This window comes from Monomorium pharaonis, chromosome 3 (genome assembly GCF_013373865.1).
Source record: "Monomorium pharaonis isolate MP-MQ-018 chromosome 3, ASM1337386v2, whole genome shotgun sequence".
NCBI classification, from domain to species: domain Eukaryota; kingdom Metazoa; phylum Arthropoda; class Insecta; order Hymenoptera; family Formicidae; genus Monomorium; species Monomorium pharaonis.
In genome coordinates this window covers 26,845,920-26,870,849 of record NC_050469.1, presented here as the reverse complement: position 1 = coordinate 26,870,849, position 24,930 = coordinate 26,845,920, and the positions used below count along the sequence as shown (strand labels likewise).

Sequence of the window (24,930 nt, the reverse complement as noted above, 5' to 3'; positions counted from 1 at the left end):
CGGGAGTAAACAAAATGGGCAAATCTCATTTCATATTTCTTACTTCTTACTCCTACTTCTTACTCCTGCTGCCATTGTAGACACCGCAATAGGTTGACGTCATCGGGATCAACGTATTGGAGTGCGCTGGAGTGAATAGGAGCATGTCAAAAAGAACAGACCAAATATGAAATCGAAATTGTGGTGGGAATACCCGTTGACATGTTTACATATGCACGTGCAGGTAGTTTAGTGTACGACCTATGTTATTCAATGTTATCCGCTATTGTCCGTTATCGTTCGCAAGTTAAACATTCATCGATACAGTATAATGGAATAGGCGGCAGGCCGTTTGAGACCGTCTTTGTTCACTGTGAAGATTAGAAGTAGAATATCTGAAAGTAAGACTGAAATCTAATCAACATCTATCAGTGTTGATTAGTACTAAAAAAAATCAGTCTCAGGCGCTAGTGACGATAAATGTATCGGAAATATATATTCTTGAATTCAAGTTCATCATAGGACAACCAAAACTAACGGATTCGTCTTTGTTTCACGTTCGAGTTGTACCAAGCGTGATTTTAAGCATTCGAACGGGTGCAGAATCTTACTTCCAATTGTATTTTTAATTGGTAAGCATATTAGGAAATTTATTAGAGAAATGATCGTTGTAAGAATTACATACCAGAGTTAATTAAGTAAATCTCACTCCTGACACGTACGTCATCTAATGGCTTATTCTACAATACATATAAACGTACGTATTCGTAAATTGTCTATAGTGTATTTCATTTCATGCATGATACATTATTTTTATTTTATACTTGATGGACAAAGGGATAATGTGTGAAACAGAACTCACTCTTAATTTATATTAAGCGTTTTATTTAATACATATGCTAATTAGGTACTACAAGTTTGTAGCAAATCATGATACACGTGCATAAACAAGCAATTTGCCTATGTTTATGCTATTATGGAATGACCTTAACAAAGAGATTGAAAACAGTGGAAATAAAAAAATTCTGTATTTTAAAAATTAAAAGATATAAATACAAATAGAAAATTTAAGTTTATTTTAATTTACATTATTTTTAGTAATTACTTTTATTATTTTAAATTCTCAAATTCTATATATTTGTGTATAGAAAAAAATAAATTGTGTCTACCCAAACAGTACACAATATTTATAAAAAAAATATTTGCAAATTATTTCATAAATTTTGGTGATCTTAAATTGAACAAATCATAAAGATTTATCATAAATATAAAAATATATAATATGTATACATATATAGAATTTTACTTCTTTTATATAATATTTGTGATAGTGTAAGTAAAACAATAAATATAAATATTTATTGTTTTATTTACACTATCACAAATATTATATAAAAGATTTGTAATATTTTTAAAAATAAACAGTAATAAATGTTACACTTTGTCTGGGTGTGTAATCCATATTAACTATATACTTATAGTATATAAATATATATATGATCTATTGTTTTCAAAAATAACAAGCAAGTCTATTAATTTTATATTTAATAAACTTCTAAAGATTTATATTTTAAATTTTTAATTGTTTGTATAATTGATCTGATAAAAAATGAATTAAAATTTAGATTTTAAAAAAGAATTTTTAAAGCTTTATTCTTTTTTAGTTTGATTTAATTTTTAATTTTATTTTTTAACTAGAGGAAGAGAATTTAAGGTTATAAACCACTATTTTGTTTTATTTAAATAATTTAGTAAATATTTATGTGACAAATCTTGTTGGTACAAGTTTCCACAATTAAAGTTCTTTATGAGATATTGTAAATTCCATAACCCCACATGTAGAGAGAGAGAGAGAGAGAGAGAGAGAGAGTTCATATAACTATCTTCTTTTCTCTATATTTTACATTTAAATTTGTAAATTATTATTTTAGACTTAAAGCTTTTACGATTGATGTTGCTTCCAACAGAAAGTTTTCGGGATACATGCCGCGTCCTGGTACAGTGTTGCGCTGACGTTTCGCAAACGTTGCAGTTTGCATCATCAGGGCTAGGAGCTCCGATACGGATTTGCGAAACGTCAGCGCAACACTGTACCAGGATGCAGCTTGTAAATAATTTTTTAAATCTTAATTTTGAAAGGATATTAATCTTTATTCTTTTTTAGTATTAATCTTATTCTCTTTTAAGCTTTACATTCAACATGGAAACACACGCGCGTCCTCCAAGTCCTTTAAGAAAAGATGGTGACATGGCCAGCAACTGGCAAAACTGGAAAGAAGAGTTTATTATATTTATGAAAGTAGCTAACTATATGGAACAAGAACCCAGTGATAAGCGTGCGAATTGTTTAAAAAATTTCATTGGAAGAGTTGGTATTGAAGCAATACGAAATATAACTTTTGACAGTGAGCAAGATAAAGATGATATGGACATATTGATTGAAAAGCTCGATAAATACTTTATTCCAACAAAAAATGAAGTGTTCGAGCGACATCAGTTTTTTACAGCATCAAAATGGCAAAATGAGTCTATCGAACATTATGTAACTTTGTTAAAAGTACGTTCTATATTCGGTTATATTTTTTGTTATAAGTTTAATACATATAATCAAAGTTTTTTTTATTTATAGGAAAAAGCTAAAAATTGCAATTTCAAAGATTTGACAGATAGTATTATACGAGACAAAATCATTCTTGACACTCAGGATAAAATACTACGTCAGAAATTTTTGGAAGCAGACGATTTAAATTTATCAAAGTTAATAGCGATTTACAATGATTACACTAATACTGAAAGAAGAAAACAATTTACGCAATTTTCTTGTTGGAGATGTGGCACTCAGCATCCAATAAGACAATGTCCTGCTTGGGGAACAAAATGCAAAGACTGTAATATATATAATCATTATACTGGGCGTTGCCCGGATCCTAAAAAATATATAAAAAGCACAGATAAGGTAATGAATTTATTTATTAATGTTATTTTAATATAAATTGGTATTGATTAAAAAAGTATCCAAAAACATTTATTAACTTGATCTCTTGAGTTGTATTTATTTGTATTATAATTTTGTAATGTTGTAGGTGAATAAAAATGTATTTGATGAAACACAAAAATTTACTCCTAAAAAGGTAATGAAATAAAAATTATAGCGCTATTTTCTTCTACACATGCATGCCTGCGCACACTTGCGACATAAACACATTAAAATTTATAAAATATTATTTATGTATAACTTTTTATGTAATAAATATTATTGTCTCATTTAATAAATATTTTGTCTCATTTGTATAAAAATTATGATTTTATTTTTACTGGGTAACTTATACATACTAGGTGGCCCATTTTAATAGAAACAGGAATATTTTTAAAAGAAATTAAAGAAAATAATTCATGCAAAAGTAAGTCTGAAAAGGGACAATAAAATCAATTTTCGAAAAAATCCGTTTAAGGTCAAGTTTCGAAAATTACTTTTTTTTTAAATGGAATTTTGTGATTTTTGTTACATAATATTCCTCTAATTATTTCTAAAATTCTTTTTTTTCAAGATTCCACTACTTCAATTAAAATAATTAAGATACTCATTATATAACGATAATGATATGTCTTTAATATGTATTTTTTGTATATCATATTAGAAATAAAGATTTGAAAAAAGAATACTTATTTCAATATTGAAAGATAAAAAATTTTAAATATAAGATAATAAAATATAAAACGGAAATGAAATTTGTTATGGGTACAGTTTGCATTGAATATGTTAAATATTACATTTATTATTTGTTATGCTTATACTTAATTTTATTCTCTAAATATTATGCTTATTTTTATCATTATCTTTTATTATGTATTAGTTCTCAACTTCTTTATCAGTAGTTAGAAATAGTTTTATGTTAGAATCAAATTTTTGATTAATACGATTGTTCATTCCTCGATTGCAATTTCTGCGATTTGTAACATTTTATTATTTTCTACTTTCTATTTTTTTATTATTATGTATAGCAATAAAGTTATTAATGTTATAGCGATAATTTTATGTTGTAGAATAATGACAAATGGAATATTCAACCTGCAGATTTTACAGTAATAACGGATTCAGTAAGTAAAATGGTATTTATATTACTCATAATCAGAGTGCTACATATTAAAATAGATTAATATAATCTATAATATCAATATAAATAGATTCATATATAAAATATTTTCTAGATCACTTTTCCTGAGATTCCGACAGCTCCTTGTGATAGTGATAATGAAAATGCATCTGTTGACAAAGATTCTATTTTTGATTTTCCAAAAAATAAACATTTACAATTCTGGAATGATAGTACCATGAATCACTCAGCAAATTTGCCTGAAAAACCAGGTTTGTATTTTGTATTTATAATTTGTACTCTCATAAAAATATAATAAAATAACTTTTTGCAACGTAAAAGCAATAAATAATAGAATACGATAATTATTTATTACAGAAGAGAGTTGTTTATATAAAAAGTTTCCAGTCAAGCCAGACATAACACGTACTACAAATTTCAAATTACAAAACGATACCATGAATCACTCATCTAATTTGCTTAAGAAAACAGGTACGTATATTTTGTAATTATTTGTACTTATATAAAATATAATAAAATAATTTTTGAAATAACTTAACATAAATGGCAATAAATAATAGAATATTTATGTGTTTATTATATATTTATTACAAAAGAGAGTTTATATAAAAAGTTCCCAGTCAAGCCAGACGAAACACATACTACAAGTTTAAAATTACAAAACGATACCATGAATCACTCAGCAAATTTGCCTAAGAAAATAGGTGTGTATTTTGTAATTATTTATACTCACATAAAAGTAAAATAAATAAATAACTTTTGAGATAACTTAAAAATGTAAATAGCAATAAATAATGGAATACTAATTCTATTTATTACAGAAGATAGTTATTCCTATAAAAAGTTTTCAGTCAAGCCAAACGAAACACATATTGGAAATTTAAAATTACGGAATTACTCAGTAAATTCGTCTAAGAAAACAGGTGCGTATTAATTTTGTTATTTGTATTCACAAACAAAACAACAATATAAAAAATAAGTTTTGATTAGTATAAATGATAATAAAGTAATGGAAAAATGCGACTGTTTATTACAGAGGACAGTCATTCGCACAAGAATTTTGCTACCAAGCCAGATGGAACACATGCAAATTCAAAATCATGGAATGATAATATCACAGGTCACTCGGCAAATTTATTTAAGAGCACACGTGCGTGTTTGGCAATTATCTATATTCACATAAAAAAATAACTTGCATAAATAACAATAAATAATAAAATATGTTTATTATATAAGAAATTTATATAAAAATTTTTCAGTCAAGCAAGATGAGACACATAATACAAATTCAAGGTCATGGTGTGACAATTCCATGAATCATTCAGCGAATTCATCTAAGAGCACACGTGCGTATTTTGCAATTATCTGTATTTACATAACTAATGTAAAAAAAATAAATTTTAGTGTAAGTGACAATAATAAGTAATAAAAGAATGCGATTATTTATTACAGAAACCAGTCATTCGTACAAGAGTTTTACAGTCAAGCCAAACGGAACTCTTAACACAAATTCAAAATCATTGAATGATAATAACACAACTCACTCGGCATATTTGCCTAATACACGTGCGTATTTTGCAATTATCTGTACTTATTCGCATAAAAGTATTTAAAAGAAGCACTTTGAATAAATGATTGAACAATGCAATTACTTATTACAGAGCACGGTTGTTCGCAGTTTGCTCAGCATACATCAGATAAAACAATTTTACATAGGGCTAATTTACCAAAAAATAAAAAGATTCAAAAGAAAGAAATAGCTGATTGTGTAGTGCTTTAATTTTTTATTATATATTTTATGAACATATATCAATAAAGTTCCAATCCTCTTTATTTTCTTTATAAATGAGATTAGAATAAATGCTGATAAGATTATGAGAAATTTGTATTAAATAAAAATATTGACAACGTTGTGTACTGATATTGCATTTATGAAATATACAAGATTATTTATTACTATGTGTACAGATTTATATACACCCTAAACTAAAAATAAGAATTGCTATATTAAACATTAAAAAATTATGCTCTTTGAATGTGTTTTGAAATTTGTTCAGAATCTTGGTGGACTTTTGCAGAATTGTCAGATGTGTCAGATGTGTTGTCAGTCAACTGCTGAGCCTTGAATAATTCGACAAGTTGTTCTGTTGCTGTAGGATCAAGCTTAATAGCTGCACCAAGTTTCTCCTACAAATAGAAATGAAATTGTCGTATATTTTTTATCAAGATAATTAATATATTATCATATAATTAACATATTACTAATAATTTGAAAAAAAAATTGGAAATCTTATCTTGAATAAAAAATAATTACATTAGGAAACTGTGTCAAGTTTAACATGGGATTTCTAAAGGTGAATGGTGTCCATGGTCCCTGGATGGATGGAAATTCTGTGTGCCACAGTTTACGTAATCTCAAGGAAGGGCCGTTATGAAACTGCGTCCGTAACAATTCCATCCATTTGATAATATCCTCCCGGCTATAATTACCAACTTCCATCCATTGCCTATCACCATTCACTGGACAAAATAAATATTCTATATTAGTATTAAAATAATTGTGATGAATTGGTGTTCGTCAGAATGTTTAATTTTGCAACTGTTGCAAGTTTTTTTCACATTAATTAGATTAGAGGTACTTTTAGATTAAAAAAAAAATCTTATTAAAACAAAGAAAACTTCCAACAGTTGTAAAATAATCTGCTGAATGCGACCATATTTCTTTAAGAAGAATGCAAACATACAATATTCTGCAACTATAACCGGCTGCCTGTGTCTTCTTGGTTTGACATATACTACCACTCCTGGATTTTCATTTGCATAATTAACTAGATCATGCTCTATGAAGCCTCTGTAAAAAAAATTTAATATTAATTTTAAAAAAGGAAAAACCAATTTTTTTTTGGTCGGGTACTTAGTGTGCCTTCAGCCTACACCATATAATTTTTGGCTATATAGACACAAAAAAAAAATGAATTCATAGTGATATAGGTTATATACTATGGATTTATATAGGTTAGACAAACCTTACTCCTCTACTTGAACCATTGCTTTTGCAAAACTTTAAAGTTACTCTCTGCAACTGACAGACGTAACGTCCGATCCCGAGGCCAAAAGGTGCCCGCGGGAATCCTGATTTCATAAACAAATGTTTGTTCGACATTTTCTGCTCCGGTCTGGTTTTACCTGAAAGTCTGAAGCGCGACCTGCCGGCCAGCTGCGCGATTTCCTATGGACTATAGAATGGAGCCATGAAATAGTTGACGTTTGTTCACGTCTGTTTGACAAGGTGTAACAAACAGGAATCTCGAAGAATTTTGTCGTTTAGCCGCGTCGACATGCTGACGTCTATACGTCGAGCTTGCGGGCTCTTCGTGAGTAATCCTTTTCTGAAGGTTTACCATCGCCACAGTTTGCTTCTCCAATATAACCTCAAATACCTTATATAATCTTCAATTTTCAATTGTATTAATTGATTCTGTAACACACTCTATTCATGAATGTAAAAATCAGTTACTTGAATTTTCACGAAAAAATAAGGCTTATTTAATATAAAATATTTAGTACTAAACATTTTTACAAAATGACCATTTGTTATAAAATACCTTGTTTAGTAAGAGTACTTTATTATTTTATATTTATTTTCCTTTACTTAATTTATATTATTTTTAAATAAGAGTTTATGAAAGTTAAAATAAGAAAGAAGTTGTACAGAAGTATTAACATATTTGAACGCACAATGATTACTTTACTTTGCAAAGTTTATGTATTTGATATCTGTCACTTGACTTATTTGATCTATAACTTGACTCATATTTAAGATGAATTCTATGATCAACAGGCTCCAAGAAACATTAGAGGAGTACAAACAACAGCAAATTGTGCATCGGATCAGCTGTTTGTTGTATGTATTAATAATAAATAATAATAATAAATCAGAATAAATAAGACCAATGGTATTAGGAATAAAATATATGTTGAGAGGAATAATGAGATGTCAAATATTATGAAATGTATACAGGGGATATACATAAACTAATGTAAACACCTAGAAAATATATTACTTATTTTAATAAGTCTGTTTCAACCACTAATATATAAAGAAATAATTTTAATAATTTACAAATAAAATAACTAATGATGAATATATTACTTTATTAATGATAAAACAAAATCAAATAGAAATAGTTCATCTTTTTTTTTTATTACTTTTACATTATTTTCCGCAATCATCAGCCTATTACAGAAATTAATTTTTACAACACTCTGTGTATTGTAAAAATTCGATATTTTCTGCAATTGTCAGCCTATTGCAGAAATTAATTTTTACAACACTCTGTGTATTGTAAAAATTCGATATTTTCTGCAATTGTCAGCCTATTGCAGAAATTATTTTTTACAACACTCTGTGTATTGTAAAAATTCGATATTTTCCGCAATTGTCAGCCTATTGCAGAAATTATTTTTTACAACACTCTGTGTATTGTAAAAATTCGATATTTTCCGCAATTGTCAGCCTATTGCAGAAATTATTTTTTACAACACTCTGTGTATTGTAAAAATGACAATTGCAGAAAATATTGAATTTTTACAATACACAGAGTGTTGTAAAAAATAATTTCTGCAATAGGCTGACAATTGCAGAAAATATCGAATTTTTACAATACACAGAGTGTTGTAAAAAATAATTTCTGCAATAGGCTGACGATTGCGGAAAATAATGAATTTAATTTTAATATTAGTCACTTTACAATTTTTGTTCAATTGAGATATTATATGGTATTTAAATTTTAGCACAGGGACAGCGAGCATGACAATCCCAATATACCATTCGAGTTTAACGAGGCCAATAAGAAGCGAATTGAGGCGCTCCTCGCGATTTATCCCGAAGGTCATAAGCGCGGCGCAATGATACCTCTGTTGGATCTGGCGCAACGGCAACACGGCTGGCTACCCATTTCGGCCATGCACAAAGTCGCCGAGATACTGGAATTGCCGCGCATGAGGGTGTACGAGGTGGCCACGTTCTACACGATGTTCAATCGCAAACCTATGGGCAAATATCACATACAAATCTGCACGTGCACGCCGTGCTGGCTGAGAGACTCCGACTCGATAGTAAACGCCGTGACGAAGGCTGCGAACTGCGAGCTCGGCGGTACCTCCGTGGACAAGATATTCACCGTCTCGGAGGTGGAATGTCTCGGTGCCTGCGCCAATGCCCCGATGTTCCAAGTGAACGACGATTATTATGTACGCAATCTATCTTTTGGGAATTAAATGGCAGTTTTAAGTGAAAATGTAACTATACTTATCGCTTCTTTTTCCTTTTGCAGGAGGATTTGACCCCAGAGACTGCAACAGCTATAATAAACGCTTTCAAGAAGGGTGAAAAGCCACCGCCAGGTCCACAAAATTCTCCTAGATTTGCAGCTGATCCCGCTGGTGGACTTACATCGTTGACGACCCCACCTTCAGGTCCCGGGTTTGGAGTTAGGTCGGATTTATAAAATATATGTTTTTGATAAGTCTGTAGTGTACATTAATGAATGTAAAAAGGTTATTAATAAATGTATATCAAAGTAATGGATTATTTTGTTGACATTTGTTCTGTGTATGAAACAGAGATATGCATCCAAGCATTTATATGGTCAAATTGAATTTGAAATTTTTATATTAAGCCTTTGGCACATGGTGCGATTTTTCATGCTGGATCGCATATGAGGAGTCTTACTATGTATCCTCATTAGCTTACGATTGATGACATAATCATCCGAGCCAATCAAGATATGTATTAAGATGCCTCGTATGTGATCTAGCATGAAAAATCATATCATGTGCCGAAGGCTTTAAATTTCTTCAATTTCAAATCAAATTTTCCTCAATTTATGGCATAAGCTGATTTGAACATAATAAAGTTTAAATAATGTTAACTTTTTTTCTTGTTCAAGATAAAATACACATTTTCCTCATTTAAATATATATTTATATTTATTTAAATATATTTTTATTAAGAAGTATAACTATGAATTGAATGACAGTTTAAATTTATATATTAAAAAATCTTGTAATGTATAAAAAATATATATTTTATTATTATATAAATAAATTAATGTATACAAAAATATATTTACTACTATAAAATATCATGTATTTGTTAAATTATCAAATATAGCATATATTCTGTATTTTTTCTAAATTTTATTTATTAATTTTTAATTGTGTTCAATTAAAAAAAATTTTGTAATTTTTTTTCGTTATCTTAGAATGAGCAAACTGTAGTTTCGTGATCAGTTTCCCACATGCATCATAATACGGCTGCGTTCGGAAACACACACTGGGTACACACTGGTGCACACCAGCTGTTCGGAAACACTCGTGTGTACTCGGTGTGTGTCCGTGAGGGGTCGTTCGGAAATAGTGAGTGTGGCACACCGTGTGCCACTAAACCACCCGACGAAAAAGTGGGTTGACTCGGTGTGAATCGGTGGCGCATGCGCAATTATATGCATGCGCCACCGATTTCATGCATGCGCAATGTTTGTAAATAATAATCTATAGTGAATCTCTCTGAACCTAGTCGTATCACAGCTAACGTAAGTTAACTTAATTAATATTAAAAATATTTCTTATTATTTATTAAAATGTTATATATATTTCTTACATACATGTAAGAATTTATTGATTTAATTATTATTATATAGTTTCCATGTAAATATGTCATGTTGGATTTGCAAACATTTATTTATACTTTGTGATGCTATTGTAACGATAGAAAATTGCATGATATATTTAGTATATATTTCTGTTTTACATATTGTTATTTATGATATTCTTATGATGATATTAGGATTCTTACTAGATTTTATATCGGGATCAGTATCCGTTGGTTTCATGTTGGCGGCGGCGATTATCATCGCTACCAGCCAAGTAAAGGATATTCTTGGGCTCAAAGTTTCCGGTACCAAGTTCGTGCAAGTCTGGCGAAGTATTTTCGAGCACATTGGCGAGACGAGTTGTTGGTATACCGCTTTGGGAATTGTCTGTATAATCATTCTTCTACTTCTTCGAGTAAGTGCAACACTATTGCATTACATTTGCAGTTTAGTTTAATTTACCTCCTAGCTAACCAAATCTGCAAAAGCAGAATCCCACACAGCAGATCCATAGCCTACTGTGTCCGCATTAGGCTTGTGTTTCGTAGACAGAATCTGCTGGACAAAATCTGACAGCATATTGGCAGCAGAAAAAAAGCAGATCAGTCGAATGCAGTCGCTGTCCGACAGAACACGAGCCTAATGCAGACACAGTAGACTATAGATTTGCTGTGGGATTCTACTTTGGGTTTGGTTAGCTGGGCTGTTGTTTCGGTACTTAGACAGTAAAGTCCGGCCACAATTCTCTTTCAATCATTTATTATAGTCTATAGACTTGAAATTATGTTAAAACTAAATAAAGTTAGAAGTGTGATTCCGATTTCTATTATAATTTTGTTATTAAAAACCGGTAAAGAATTAATTAAATTTTAATCAATTTTAAATAATTTATAATCATTTTCAATAAGTTTCTCAATCAATAAATCACAAATAAAATTATTTTTATTGCTTCGCTATTAGAAATTGCATACGTAAATTAAAATATAAACATATAACAGCAACATGGCAACAATAAATGATTGATAACAAATGTATGCTGACACGTTGCTATTAATTTGACATTGTTAAAAGTAGAATTTAAATGAGTTTAACCTGACAGACATAATGCTGTCTCACCTTGTTCCGAGTTTGTTTAAATTAGTTACTGCACGATTGTTGGCAACATAACTGCAACATTAAGACGTTTGACTATCTGAGATCTTGATGTTGCAGTTACGTTACCAACAATCGTACAGCGTTGATAACAACATGTCAGCATCAATTTGTTATCAATCATTTGTTGTTGCCATGTTGCTTTTATATCGCCAACAATATAATGTATTATTATTGCTGACTGTTTCCTTTTTTAAATGTCCTCAACCGATTGCATGTATAAGTAATCATGCTGCTGAATTTGTAATGTGTAATGCAATATGCCAAATATGCCAAAATATATCTATTTAGGTTTAGGTTCTTTACTTTAAATATTAATAAAATTATCTTAACTTGTATAATTATCATTGATTTTTTATTATATGTAATTAGACCAATGTTTTACTTTGTGTTTAATATATAATTATATTTTTAGTAGATTTAGTTTATTTATATACTGCTAAAAATTACACAATTTTTTTAGTTTATTAATTTTTATTACAGATCAGTATACATACAATGTTCAATAATATCATATTAATACAGGGTCGGCACAAGGTTGTCATGAATGAGGACAAACCTCTATTGAATAGCGATGGAAATTTACTTATCCAAGATATACAAGGTGACGAGTTATTATATAAGTTTCAAAACTATATAAAGAATAAAGTTAAAGATTATTTTGTAATTTTTTATTTTCAGTTTTAATACTTATAGATTTCTATATTATATATAGATATAAAACAGTAGTTTTTCAACAATTATGTAATTATTGGTTATTGATTAAAATATAATTATTTTATTTTACAGAAAATGAAATCTTTGCTGTACCTATGTCTAAAAGTACTTTAGAGTTTTTCAATTTATATGTGAATCAAGAGTTATATAATGAGGCTTCAACATCACAGAACAACGAATCAATGTCATGTGACAATGGTTCAAATGATGCAGGGTGTTCAAGCAAAGTTCATAGCAATTTAGCAGGTAAAATTTTACTTTTACTCCTTTAGTGCTCTTTTAGGTTATAATGTTTATTTGAATGTAATGATTACCGATATATATCCAGTGCATCCGCTACCGATACTACATCCAATAAATTGCAAAGGCCTTGTTATTTTTCGCGAATGCCAATGATAAATTGATGCAATTAATTACAGTTTTGCAACTGGCGACAAGGCATTCAGATAAAATCATTCTGAATATAATAGTCAAACATTTATTTATATTTTGTTACTAGTAACAACATAACATTGCACCATCTGGATTGTTTTAATAATAATGAATTAATTGTGTTGTTTCTCGCAAAATAAGCACATTGTCGCACTTTGTACATCATCAGAATATCTCTCATTTGCTGATTTATGTCATATGAGGATGCATCTATGATCAACGTTATCATTTTCAATCTTTGAATTTCGTCACTATGCAGATAAAATATAGCAAATGTATTTGGGCGTTTGCAACTTATTGTAGAAGTACTTTATAATTACTTAATAATATAAGTACTTTATAATATTATTGTCTATGTAATTTTTGCAGTTTCATCAACAGCATCTTGGAGAGATGACAACGAAGTAAAGTGTCTCATCTATCTTTGGCGAGATTATCAAAAACGTTTCAAAACTATGAAGAGTCGGGATGTGTGGGCTTTAATCTGCGAAGAATTACAAAAGACGTCTTCTGAATGGAGGAAGAAAACTGCAATTCAATGCGAAAACAAGTGGAAAGATATCAAAAGGAAGTACACAGAAGTAAAGGATCATAATAATCAATCTGGTAATGATCCCAAAACTTGCAAGTTTTATGAGGAATTAGAAGACGTTTTAGGAGAAAAACCATGCGTTAAACCTGTCGCTGTTGCGTCTAGTCTTAACAAGAGAAAAATGCCTTCCAATTCTGAAGGCAATTTTGAAGAAATAAATGAAGATTCTGAAACTTCAACTCAGTCTGAAGAAATTCCTTACCAAAGAAAAAAGAAAATGACTAAAATTCAGCGAGAATTAAAAGACTGGTCTGCCGCTCTTATTGCGGATGCAAAAGTTCGGGAAGAAGCGAAGGAACGACGTCACAGAGAAGCTATAGCTGAATCAAAAAATGTGATAGATGCCTACAAAGAGATAATGAATAAATTAATCGATAAATTGTAAGTTCATTTAATATAACAGTTATATAAAATTACAATTTTTATGTTCGGAAAGACAGTATTAACGCTATCAGCATCTATTCTTATCCTACTTTTAATAAACAATGAAGATAGATGCTTATAGCGCTAATAACGTCTCCTCGAGTGTTGCAATACTACATTTTTACAATGTGACTAAAACAATGCTCAAACTTACGGGATAAACCTTATGAGATATTTTCATATTTATTTTCTTATAAACAAAATATTTTATAACGTTATTACATATATATGTTTATTATTTGGTTTTAACATACATATAGTTCGAAAGTATACTTATAAGTATAGCTATTGCATAGCAAAATAAGGTTTATATTAATATTTTGTTAGAATATATTTGCGAAAGATATTACATATATATATTACATACAGTATTACATATGTATTTTGGTTTTAAGGATTTTATACTATTGATCTTATCATTATCATTATGAAAGGCTTTCAGGTGAATGTCGCGTATTAAAACAGCATTAAGCCAATATTTTGCGAACACTGTTTCAGTACGCTACATTTATCCGGAAGCTTTTTATAATGATAATGACACATATTTTATTCCTATCTATGCTATAAAACAGACTGACTAATTATTGATTTTAATAATGTTATTTTATAATAAGAAATACTGATTTAATCTTGTGATAATAAAATAATGTTAAATTTATGTCAAAATAAAAATAAATTTATAAATATTGAGAAGTTGCTTATTTTGTATAAATAAATGTTAATACTAATTTTTTAATAAATTTTATTATTGTGATATTACATTTCTAATGCATTGTGTATCAAGAGGGCCGTTAAATAATCTCGGCGGATCAATCCCCTATCGTCATCAGGTAACCGATTAGGATGGAAATCATTTGCATTATCATCATCATAATCTTCTATATCCTGTATAAAATCCTCAACGTCTTCACAACCTTCGAGGCAAATGTTATGTAATACACAACATGCCAAAATGACATAGGGTATCAGGTGAGCGCAACTCATATCCAAATATTTTAATCGTCGGAATCGTCCTTTAAGAAGAGCGAAAGCTCTTTCAATAACCTGCCTCATTTTTGATAACTGCTCATTGAAATTCTTTTGTGCCTATAACAAAGAAAAAAAATTTAATTCCATCAACAAACTTTGCAGACGTCAGAAACATTTCTGTATTCAAAAACATATAAATTTAAAACTAAAGCATAATTATTACAAACATTCACGAAATAAAAAAATTAAATTTTCCAATAATTAATTATACCTCGGTAATATTGCCTCTGTTGATGTATGGAGTTAAACACCACGACAAGACAGGATAGGCTTTATCACCTATGATGTATTCTTTATTAGGGAAGAAGGCATTTGTATTCGCCATTACTGCATGCCAGAGGTCAGAATTCCTGAAAATCCTCGCATCGTGAACGGATCCAGCAAAACCAACAAAACAGTCTGTAAACATAAGGTTTGCATCACACACAGCCTGCAGTGTTATGGCATATTCCTTCTTTCTAGTTCTATAAGAAATCGGATGTATCTACAAACACAGAATCAAAATACAAGATAATAAAAATTTCTCTTATTAAACTCTATTTTCTGATTTAAAATAATGGCAAATAAATATAATTTTTTCCCCTTCAATAAAGAATACTAAAGGCACTCTTCTGCACACTGCTACCGATAATTGTAGACTCGATAAATGGCATATCTTTTCATAAATCAAAAAAGATAAAACAATGATCGAACCTACTCATATCGTCACATACTTCTTATTCCTGGTATTATTTTATTTTTTTACTAAAAATTTATCTGATACTGTAATACAAAGATTTATATTTTAAAACAAGTTTGAGTGCGTTTTTACTAAGTGCGTTAGTCCTGGTCTACAACCTTGCTTTAATAAATAATTTAAGCTCTAAGCTTTAAGAATTGATCAATCATAATTGATTATTCTTGTCAAATGCGATTGTGATTGGTTAATTCTTAAAGCTTAGAGCTTAAATTATTTATTAAAGCAAGGTTGTAGACCAGGACTTACGTGTCGCATTATCTATTCTATCAGCTCATTCAGATTTGTATCTTCAAATGATACAATAGAATAAAGCCTAGAGCACACGATGCTTTTTTACCTGCTGGATTGCTTGCTCGCGCCTGTGCTACATGTCCTGATTGGTTCTTCTTGATAGTTACAATTATGAGAGTCAATCAGAATGCATACCACAGGCGCGAGCAAGCGATCCAGCAGGTAAAAAAGCATCGTGTGCTCTCAGCTTAAGTCAATAGAATAAATGACGCGATACGTGACGTACTCAGTGGAAACACACTCCTTATAACTTACTTTAGGTGCAGGAATAGCAACGTGACATCCGTCAATTGCCCCAACAACATCAGGAAGTGATCCAATTTGAGAAAATCGACATTTAACATCATTTAATCGGTCACCAACCGGCCATTTGATAAATCTATCGACTATATTATTTAAGGCAGCCACCACTCTCTTTAAGGAATCATGTACGAGTGATTTACTGATACCAAAACGGTCAGACACAGATCTTTAAAAAAATTGCACTTTATTACTTTTTTCGAATATAAAAACTGCATGTATTTAACAAACTTATTGACAACTACTAACTACCTGAAAGAATCAGGAGTTGCGAGTATCCACAAAACTGCGAGTAATTGTGTCCTCACATTTAAAGTATTTCTTCCAGTTTCTGCTGTTCTTATTAAATAAGGTGTTAATATTTGCTCTAAGTTTTCGAATGTTCTTCTAGACATTCGAAAATGTTCTCTAAATTGCCTTTCTGTATAATTTGGTATTGTCATGGTGACATAATTTCTAACTCTTACAACGTGGTTTAAATCTCGGTCAAGAAGCCGCACTTGAAGCATGTTTGCTTCCTGATGCCATCTCTCACATTCATCATCACTACTATCTTCATACGATAGTCTTTTAACAACTGTTCTTAAAATATTGTGTCCAGCCATTACATTGATTATAATAATAATAATTTGTCTATCCATTATAATATAATCTATAATAAAAACCAAGAATTAAAAAAACTAGGTTTAAATATATATATATATAACAATATGTAAAGTTGGTTACTAAAAAATCACACTTTATTTTTTGATAAGTGTTAAACGCAATCTTGTTTGTGATTTAACATAATTGGTTAAATCCATGTGCAATAATTAATCGCTTGTCAGTGAACAAGCTGGATTTCAAAAATCACCGAAAAAAAGTATTGTAATCTTTTAGCAACTATATGCCCGGATAGCCAAACGTCTTAATGTTGCAGTTATGTTGCCAACAATCGTGCAGTAACTAATTTAGACAAACTCGGAACAAGGTGAGACAGCATTATGTCTGTCAGGTTAAACTCATTTAAATTCTACTTTTAACAATGTCAATATAATAAATGATTGAAAGAGAATTGTGGCCGGACTGTTTAAGTACCGAAACAACAGGTAAATTAAACTGAAATGCAAATGTAATACAATAGTGTTGCACTTACTCGAAGAAGTAGAAAAAAGCAATACAGACAATTCCCAAAGCGGTATACCAACAACTCGTCTCGCCGATGTGCTCGAAAATACTTCGCCAGACTTGTACGAACTTGGTACAGGAAACTTTGAGCCCAGGGATATCCTTTTACCTGGCTGGTAGCGATGATAATCGCCGCCGCCGACGTGAAACTAACGGATACTGGTCCCGATATAAAATCCAGTAAGAATCCTAATATTATCATAAGAATATCATTAGGAAAGAAAAAATTAAATATATAATTAAAAAAATTAAATTTAATATTTTTGTTAATGTAATATTTAATTGTAATATTTTATGAGAAATTAAACTCTACAAGATATATATAATTCATCCATATGAGCAATCAATTTAATTGACCATCCCCTACCCAGAATTTTATTAAAGTGAATGTAATTAAAAGATAACCTACTAGACACATGCAGGCACAGCGTCCATTCGTTCCTCAGCGCACCTCAGTGTCACACGTAGCGTTCGGAAACCTTCCACACTCGAGAGCACACGATATCCCCACTACTTCTCCACTGAAATCACGCAACCACACCACCAGTGGATGTTTCCGAACGCAGCCTACGAAGGTGCGACTGAGACACATACGTTTTGAGTGGGTTTAAAGTTAGTGTAATTTCATCAATATTCAGAGATATTTGTGACGTTGCGCATACTTAGGTATGTGGGAACAAACCGTATAATGGATGAACCTATTGCAACAACTGAAAAATCAAAAAAGATAGAAGCTATAAACAGAGAAACAATTCATCACATCTGCTCCGGCCAGGTAAGGTTAAGTATTTAATAAAGAGCGCGTAATTTGTTGCGAAGAAATATGTTTCATAAGAAAAGAACTGAAAAATATTATCCAAATTTATTATACAAATATATTTCATTAGGTGGTGCTGGATCTCGCGATCGCAGTCAAAGAATTAGTGGAGAACAGTTTAGACAGTGGTGCCACGGTAATCGACGTCAAGCTTACTGATTACGGTAAAACATGTATCAGTATAAGTGACAACGGCAGTGGCGTTTCGGAACAGGACTTCGAAGGCTTAGGTTCTTAAATCAATGAAATTTTCAGTAATTAAAAGCTTAATTAAAAGTTTGGAATTTTATTTAGAATCAATCTTCTATGCCTGATAAAAGTTTTTTTATTTACAAGAACATATATAAATATTATGAGATATATCTATAAATGTTTATATTAGTTTCTTTTTTGTAAACTTTTTGTTCGATATAAAAAAATAATTAAAAGGATAATTTTTACATTGCTTTATTGATAAAAAACTAAGTTATTTATTTTTTTAATCATAAGTATATATGATTATATGTGAATAATTTTTTGTCATATCTTCAGACTTAACTTTTTGTAAAAGAAACGATACAAATTATCTTTTTGATTTATTTATTTGTTTCCTCATTATTCCTATTATTTTTCTTATACCTGTGAGATGGAAAAATATGAACATACATTATAAATATATTTATATATGTTCTTGTACAAAAAAATTTTTGTCTTTAGATGTTAATCTTGGAATACTACTGTACAAGTGATTTTTTACTAATTATTTCAATTTAAGTTTAGTACAATTTTTGTTATTGAAACTTTGAGCTTAAGATAACGTTTAATAAAATCTTTTATTTTAATTTATTTTAATAACTTATATATTTTAACAATTTATGATTTATGTGCAAGGTGTTAGACTAAAAAAAGACTAAAAAGAAATTCTTAATTATATAGGTGAATTTTCACCCAGATGTTAATGTAATGAAAATTAGAAATACCATTCTCCCTAATTAAGGCTTATTTCTACTAACATAGATTAACTTTAATTTCGGATTAACTTACTCTTTTCTTTAATTTTTGGAACTAGAATGAGATAACAAGTAAATGAAATCGAGATTAAAGTTAATCTACATTGGTAGAAACGGGCCTAAAGAGATTAAAGATAATCTTTAATGTAATTTTTTTTTTTTAATCAGGCTTGAAACATCACACTTCGAAGCTTCGGGAATTCACAGACTTAACCGAAGTGAATACATTTGGCTTCCGTGGTGAAGCGTTGAGCTCTTTGTGTGCTCTGTCCGAGTTGAGTGTCGTCACTAGACATGCCACGAGCGAACATGGTTTCAAATTGGAATTCGATCGGAATGGTGTTCTCACGAAGAAGGAACCGTGCGCCAGAGAGAGAGGCACTACGGTGCATGTGAGGAACATATTTAAAAATCTGCCTGTGAGAGCGAAGGAGTTTCAGAAGAATCTGAAGAAGGAGTACGCGCGTGCCGTTCAAATCTTGTACAGTTACTGCCTGGTCTCCACCAACATCAAGATAACATGTTCCAATTTGATGTCAGGAAAATCGCCCAATCTAGTGGTGGCCACAAGGCATACCGATGACGTGCTGGACAATGTCAATTCCGTGTTCGGCAAGAAGTCCGTGGACGGAATTGTTAAACTCGAGTTGCAGCCTCCGGACGAAGCGATGCTGCAAGAATACAATTTGCATAATGACCCTGTTATAGATTTCGATTGGGAGTGCTATGTGAGTACCTGCGACCACACGATTGGACGTTCCTCGCCCGATCGACAATTTTTCTATGTAAACGGCCGACCGTGCGATCTCGCGAAGATCAGCAAATTGGTTAACAACGTGTACCATAGGTACAACAACAAACAGTATCCGTTCGTCTTTTTTAATATCAAATTAGACCGGCAATGCGCCGACGTTAATGTCACTCCGGATAAAAGAACGATATTCGTTACGCAAGAACGTCTCATATTAGCGACATTGAAATTTAGTTTGATGACAAAATTGGACAAATTGCAAAGGAATTTTACGGTCAAAACTTTAACGGAGTTAAATTTTGGCTTGAAAAGGACAATCTCGCCTAATCACGCGCATCCACCAGCTAAAAGATTACAAGTATCATCCCCTTCAGTATTGCATATTACGAAAGAGAATGATATTCAGACTAATTTAAAATCAATGAAAAAACCTGTAGATGTAGAAATGGTAATAAGTATAGCAGCGATAAAAGAAAAATTAAATGAGAAACAGAATGTCGATAAAGCACCTGCCAGTACAGCTAAAAGAATAAAATATAGAGTACAAATGGAAGCTAATCAAAACGAGGCTGAAAAGGAATTACAAAGAGAATTGACAAAAGACTCATTTGACAAGGTTGGTAATATATTATACACATATCGCTCATTTGCTACAATAATAAACTTAAAAAATAATGTTTTTCAGCTTAAATATTTTGAATCGTTAAAATTTTGTTATATCTGTTATTTTTAATTACAATTTTGATATAATAATTTGATGTGTTGATTACAAAGGAATAAAAGTAGTATTAGTCCTTTACTCACAGTATATTAAATACTCATAAAAAAATATTTTGCAAACAACTAAAAAATTACCATTTTTTAATTATATTGTTGTAAATGAATAACATAAAATTCTTTATTAAGTAAATTTTTATTATATCGAAATATTATATGTATATATTTATGTCTTGAACTTAGAAATCTTTTATAGATGGAGATAATAGGTCAGTTTAATCTTGGTTTCATAATAGCTCGCTTGGAAGATGATCTATTTATTATCGACCAACACGCTACTGACGAAAAATTTCGCTTTGAGAAGCTCAGTAATGAAACGAAGCTGAAAACTCAAAAACTTATTATACCAAAGTTATTGAATTTCTCTGCATTGAACGAAACAATACTTATAGAACATCAGGAAACATTCGAAAATAATGGATTTACTTTTAATATTAATGAACAAGGTATACATATATGCAATCTTCAAAATTTTTATTATTTATTCACAATTAATTCCATATGATTCTAATTAAATAGAAATATGTAAAAAATGTGAAAATAATGGAATATTATACTGCTGCAATTTTCTGTATATTACGTAATTATTTTTACAACTTTTAGCTGAGCCTGGCAAGAAAATTGAATTAATAGGAATGCCCGTTAGTGGTAATTGGCAGTTTGGTCAAGAAGACATTGAGGAATTAGTATTTCTCATTAGAGAAGCGGGAAATGAAAACAAGTATATGTATCGTCCAAGTCGTGTCAAGCAAATGTTAGCGTCCAGAGCGTGTCGCAGCGCGGTCATGATCGGCACAGCGTTGAACACCAGTGAGATGCAGAGGCTAGTAACGCAAATGACGCAAATGGAGAACCCGTGGAATTGTCCACATGGGAGACCTACCATAAGGCACCTGTTATCTTTATTACTAATAAACAAATAATCTGTGATGTTTCGCGTTTTATGAAGATATTTTGTCTTTAAATATAAGCAAATAATTCTTCATCCACAAGTCCATCTTTAATTATTAAATTCTCAATTACATTAAAATTAAAAAATCACAAATAAAAATTAAATGGATTTATAAGAAACAAAGATTGTGTGTGTGTGTGTGTATAATTTTACATAATATATTGTTTTTCACAGTTTCTTAAACATATTCTTTTATATTATTCTAGAGAGTGACATTCTTATTATACACTAATCGTACGAAATATATTAAATCCAGAATGCGCGGTCGATATCATAGTTCCTGGACATTGCGAGTGCCAATGCAACTCTTTGATATCCGACTGACCCTGATGTATGAACAGTAGCTGTGGCGGTAACTTGGCTAATACGCTGTCCTGAGGCTGCTCTTCCGTGTGGTCTGCTTCCACCGACAGATCCCATTGAGCGATTTGATCGTCAGCCCCGCCAGAGGCAAACACTGTGGCTTCCGTGGGATGCCATTCTACGGTGGTGATTGGTGCAGTGTGTTGCTTAAAAGTAGCGACCGGAGTCGTGTCGTTGGATCCGAACTGCCGCAGATCCCACACGTGGAGCAGTCCGTCGTCTCCACCTGATACCATAAATTGACTCTCCTTCGGATTCCACGAGATAACGTTGACATCAGAGGTGTGAGCATCAGGTGTCATCAACATGCACGCATTCTGCGGACTTGCTCGTGTGTCCCAGATTTTTATGCTGAAATAAATGAATTTATTAATATAATTAGCGAGGCAACGTATTCAATTCTCAACGTATTAAATTCGATATAAGAATATATAAACAGGAAATATAATATAATATAATAACATGAAATCTTTAAAAAGTTTGATAATCTTAAATCTCAAAATTATTTTTATTTCAATATTATAATAGCTATCTAAAGAGCATATGATTGTTTTGATAATAACAATATTTAAAAAATTTTAATTCTTGGTTTAAAGATATTTTGAAGTTATTTTGTCTGACATTTTTTTCTCCCAATTGACTAAAAATTAATATTAAATAAAGATGAATTTATTTTTCTTCATGAAAAAATACAAAGTTTCTTCGTATAAGCAAATTATGTCTAAGATTATCAAAATTTTAAAGATTTTATATTCTTATATATGAGACAGTAATTAATGATTTCATACATTTTTTTGTATATATTTTGTATGAAATACTAACCTTTTATCCACGGAACATGATGCTAGCACATTCTTTTCGCTTGGCGACCATTGTAAATCTTCTACACTGTGTGGAGCATGTGAATTGTATGGCCTTTGATCTACATGCCAGGATGCGCCGCTGCTATCGATTCGCCATATATGAATGTTACCTTTGCAATCGCCAGATGCTAGAGTGCCCAGCTCCATGTGGCTCCAATCAAGGCCAAATCCTTCTGATAGATGACCTTTAAACGCATATAATGGCTTAATGCCTGCACTAGCTTTATCACATTTATTACGATATTGAGTCAATAAGCTGTGATTTTCAACTGCGTTCAACTGTTCTTGCAAGTTCCAAATATTTACACGTCCCAATTCACTCCAACTGGCAGCCAAGATTGCTCCACCAAATTTCGTACATCTATAACATTACAAATAAAATGTGTGTCTAATATAGTAAAGTTAGGTAGTAAGTAATTAGAAAGTTAAAAAAGTTAAGTAATAGTTTTAAAAATTAATAACTTTTAACTTAATCAATTTTTAGTTAATTTCAAAAAAATTAATTTTTAACTTTAACTATGTTACTAAATTCTTGTTAACCAATACATTCAAAGCATGAATGTGTATGTATGTGGTTAAGTTTTAATTATAAACCAAGTCTCTTCTTGGTATATAAGTAAATAAATAAGTGAATAAAATCTATGAACATTACAAGTGAAAATATCTGTAAATATATAAATCTACAATCATTAACAGTACATCTCTATAGAATACTCACCTCACTCTATTAATACATCCTTGATGTTTTATAGGAGCAACACTCATAACTGGCTTGCGATCCTCATCCTCGTCCTCCGAATCGCTCGATTCAGTCTCTGAATCTTCGGAGTACTTGTTAGCGCGTAAATTGGACATTTTCATGACAAGAAGATTATTAATGTTCGCTTTCGCGGCTTGCGTCCCGGCGACTATGTACATGCTTAGGGGATAACTCTCCCTAGAGTTACCCAGGTTGTCTGGTATTACGTCGAAGCTGAGGCACGGTGCTCCGGATTGCGCATGATGCAACAATTTATATGCCGACTTGTCTACCACAAGCTCTTCCCCCTTTTGCAAAGCCTGTCCTGGAAGATACACTCGCGACTCTGCTTCCTCTTGACTCTCGTTCGCTTTCTCGCCTTCTTCCATCGACTCATCGTCGCTGGTCTCGCTGCTCTCGTCTTCGTTTATAACACCCTCCATTGGTTCCTCCTTCATTTTCTTGGATATATCCTTAAAGTGAACAAGCATGTTAGACAAATGCAATAAGAAATTATATAATTCTTTAATGAGATTTTAAAAAATTTAAAAGAATTTTTATTCTGTTGAAATTTTAATGCATGTGTAATATGTACGCTAACCTTAAAGATTATTAAAATATTGCAGATTAAATAATTATATTAACTAAACATATTTTCAATCAATTTGTACTTAATTAAAGAAATATCACAATCAACTTCTTATTAATTTACAAATTTTTTTCTTTTATAAATACGAGATTAAAATTAGCTTTATTCGTACAAGTCACAGTAAATCACAACCACGACCACGTGGGATTATTCACTATCTGTGACTGCGCATGCTCATTATGCGCACACTTGCATACCTGAGTATGCATACATGTATACTTAATCAATGACACTATTTTATTTTGAAAAAAGAAGTTAAAAAGAAACAAAAATACAACTAAAAAAGAAGAAAAATAAAGCTTATTTTAATTGCGTTTGAGTAATAGACACGTATTTAAACTGTTCAGAAGAATATTAAAAATAAGATGCAACAAGCAAGGATAAAAAGAATTAAATAAAAGTATGTAATTTAAATAGTAAAAATTTAATCTTATATTA

The 24,930-nt window shown here is 30.7% G+C and overlaps 7 protein-coding genes across 15 annotated transcripts; 4 read left to right on the top strand and 3 right to left on the bottom strand.

Annotated features, from left to right (window-relative positions):
- The first annotated feature begins 98 nt into the window (after positions 1-98).
- On the top strand, positions 99-6,050 carry LOC105835272. 4 transcript variants are annotated; one of them, XM_036284533.1, is made up of 13 exons: positions 99-611; positions 2,167-2,536; positions 2,609-2,935; positions 3,063-3,110; positions 4,024-4,089; positions 4,189-4,345; positions 4,452-4,565; positions 4,691-4,798; positions 4,916-5,017; positions 5,131-5,244; positions 5,354-5,440; positions 5,547-5,660; positions 5,756-6,050. In XM_036284533.1, exons 2-13 carry the CDS (start codon positions 2,180-2,182, stop codon positions 5,872-5,874), a joined length of 1,713 nt encoding a protein of 570 aa, XP_036140426.1. In that variant the 5' UTR covers positions 99-611; positions 2,167-2,179; the 3' UTR covers positions 5,875-6,050. The 4 variants fall into 4 exon arrangements, with proteins under 4 accessions (XP_036140426.1, XP_036140429.1, XP_036140427.1 ...); XM_036284536.1 differs by having other exon boundaries at positions 103-611; positions 4,024-4,077; XM_036284534.1 differs by having other exon boundaries at positions 603-736.
- LOC105835273 (39S ribosomal protein L43, mitochondrial) lies at positions 5,994-7,292 on the bottom strand. The gene is made up of 4 exons (XM_012678388.3): positions 7,121-7,292; positions 6,839-6,945; positions 6,409-6,614; positions 5,994-6,281 (listed from the first exon to the last, which is right to left on the bottom strand). Exons 1-4 carry the CDS (start codon positions 7,255-7,257, stop codon positions 6,117-6,119), a joined length of 615 nt encoding a protein of 204 aa, XP_012533842.1. The 5' UTR covers positions 7,258-7,292; the 3' UTR covers positions 5,994-6,116.
- Positions 7,293-7,328: 36 nt separating this feature from the next.
- LOC105835271 (NADH dehydrogenase [ubiquinone] flavoprotein 2, mitochondrial) lies at positions 7,329-9,680 on the top strand. Its single transcript, XM_012678385.2, has 4 exons — positions 7,329-7,468; positions 7,936-7,998; positions 8,889-9,347; positions 9,431-9,680. The coding sequence occupies exons 1-4, from the start codon at positions 7,433-7,435 to the stop codon at positions 9,602-9,604; spliced, it is 732 nt and encodes a 243-aa protein (XP_012533839.1). The 5' UTR covers positions 7,329-7,432; the 3' UTR covers positions 9,605-9,680.
- Positions 9,681-10,557: 877 nt separating this feature from the next.
- LOC118644987 lies at positions 10,558-14,752 on the top strand. Of its 4 annotated transcripts, none has more exons than XM_036285056.1 (5): positions 10,558-10,690; positions 10,957-11,165; positions 12,386-12,506; positions 12,692-12,865; positions 13,421-14,752. In XM_036285056.1, exons 2-5 carry the CDS (start codon positions 10,989-10,991, stop codon positions 14,026-14,028), a joined length of 1,080 nt encoding a protein of 359 aa, XP_036140949.1. In that variant the 5' UTR covers positions 10,558-10,690; positions 10,957-10,988; the 3' UTR covers positions 14,029-14,752. The 4 variants fall into 4 exon arrangements, with proteins under 4 accessions (XP_036140949.1, XP_036140948.1, XP_036140951.1 ...); XM_036285055.1 differs by having other exon boundaries at positions 10,583-10,690; positions 10,945-11,165; XM_036285058.1 differs by having other exon boundaries at positions 10,584-10,690; positions 10,945-11,165; positions 12,428-12,506.
- On the bottom strand, positions 14,277-18,062 carry LOC118644986 (protein ANTAGONIST OF LIKE HETEROCHROMATIN PROTEIN 1-like). Its single transcript, XM_036285054.1, has 6 exons — positions 18,002-18,062; positions 17,561-17,781; positions 16,678-17,077; positions 16,381-16,594; positions 15,307-15,579; positions 14,277-15,152 (listed from the first exon to the last, which is right to left on the bottom strand). Exons 3-6 carry the CDS (start codon positions 17,064-17,066, stop codon positions 14,823-14,825), a joined length of 1,206 nt encoding a protein of 401 aa, XP_036140947.1. The 5' UTR covers positions 17,067-17,077; positions 17,561-17,781; positions 18,002-18,062; the 3' UTR covers positions 14,277-14,822.
- Positions 18,063-18,114: 52 nt separating this feature from the next.
- On the top strand, positions 18,115-21,945 carry LOC105834078 (mismatch repair endonuclease PMS2). The gene is made up of 5 exons (XM_012676298.3): positions 18,115-18,367; positions 18,480-18,639; positions 19,567-20,765; positions 21,123-21,372; positions 21,530-21,945. Exons 1-5 carry the CDS (start codon positions 18,281-18,283, stop codon positions 21,847-21,849), a joined length of 2,016 nt encoding a protein of 671 aa, XP_012531752.1. The 5' UTR covers positions 18,115-18,280; the 3' UTR covers positions 21,850-21,945.
- A 69-nt stretch (positions 21,946-22,014) lies between these two features.
- Positions 22,015-24,753, bottom strand: LOC105834079 (glutamate-rich WD repeat-containing protein 1). 3 transcript variants are annotated; one of them, XM_028194132.2, is made up of 4 exons: positions 24,445-24,753; positions 23,823-24,316; positions 23,064-23,465; positions 22,015-22,592 (listed from the first exon to the last, which is right to left on the bottom strand). In XM_028194132.2, exons 2-4 carry the CDS (start codon positions 24,299-24,301, stop codon positions 22,100-22,102), a joined length of 1,374 nt encoding a protein of 457 aa, XP_028049933.2. In that variant the 5' UTR covers positions 24,302-24,316; positions 24,445-24,753; the 3' UTR covers positions 22,015-22,099. The 3 variants fall into 3 exon arrangements, with proteins under 3 accessions (XP_028049933.2, XP_028049936.2, XP_012531753.2); XM_028194135.2 differs by having other exon boundaries at positions 24,605-24,753; XM_012676299.3 differs by lacking the exon at positions 24,445-24,753 and having other exon boundaries at positions 23,823-24,349.
- Between the last annotated feature and the right edge of the window lie 177 nt (positions 24,754-24,930).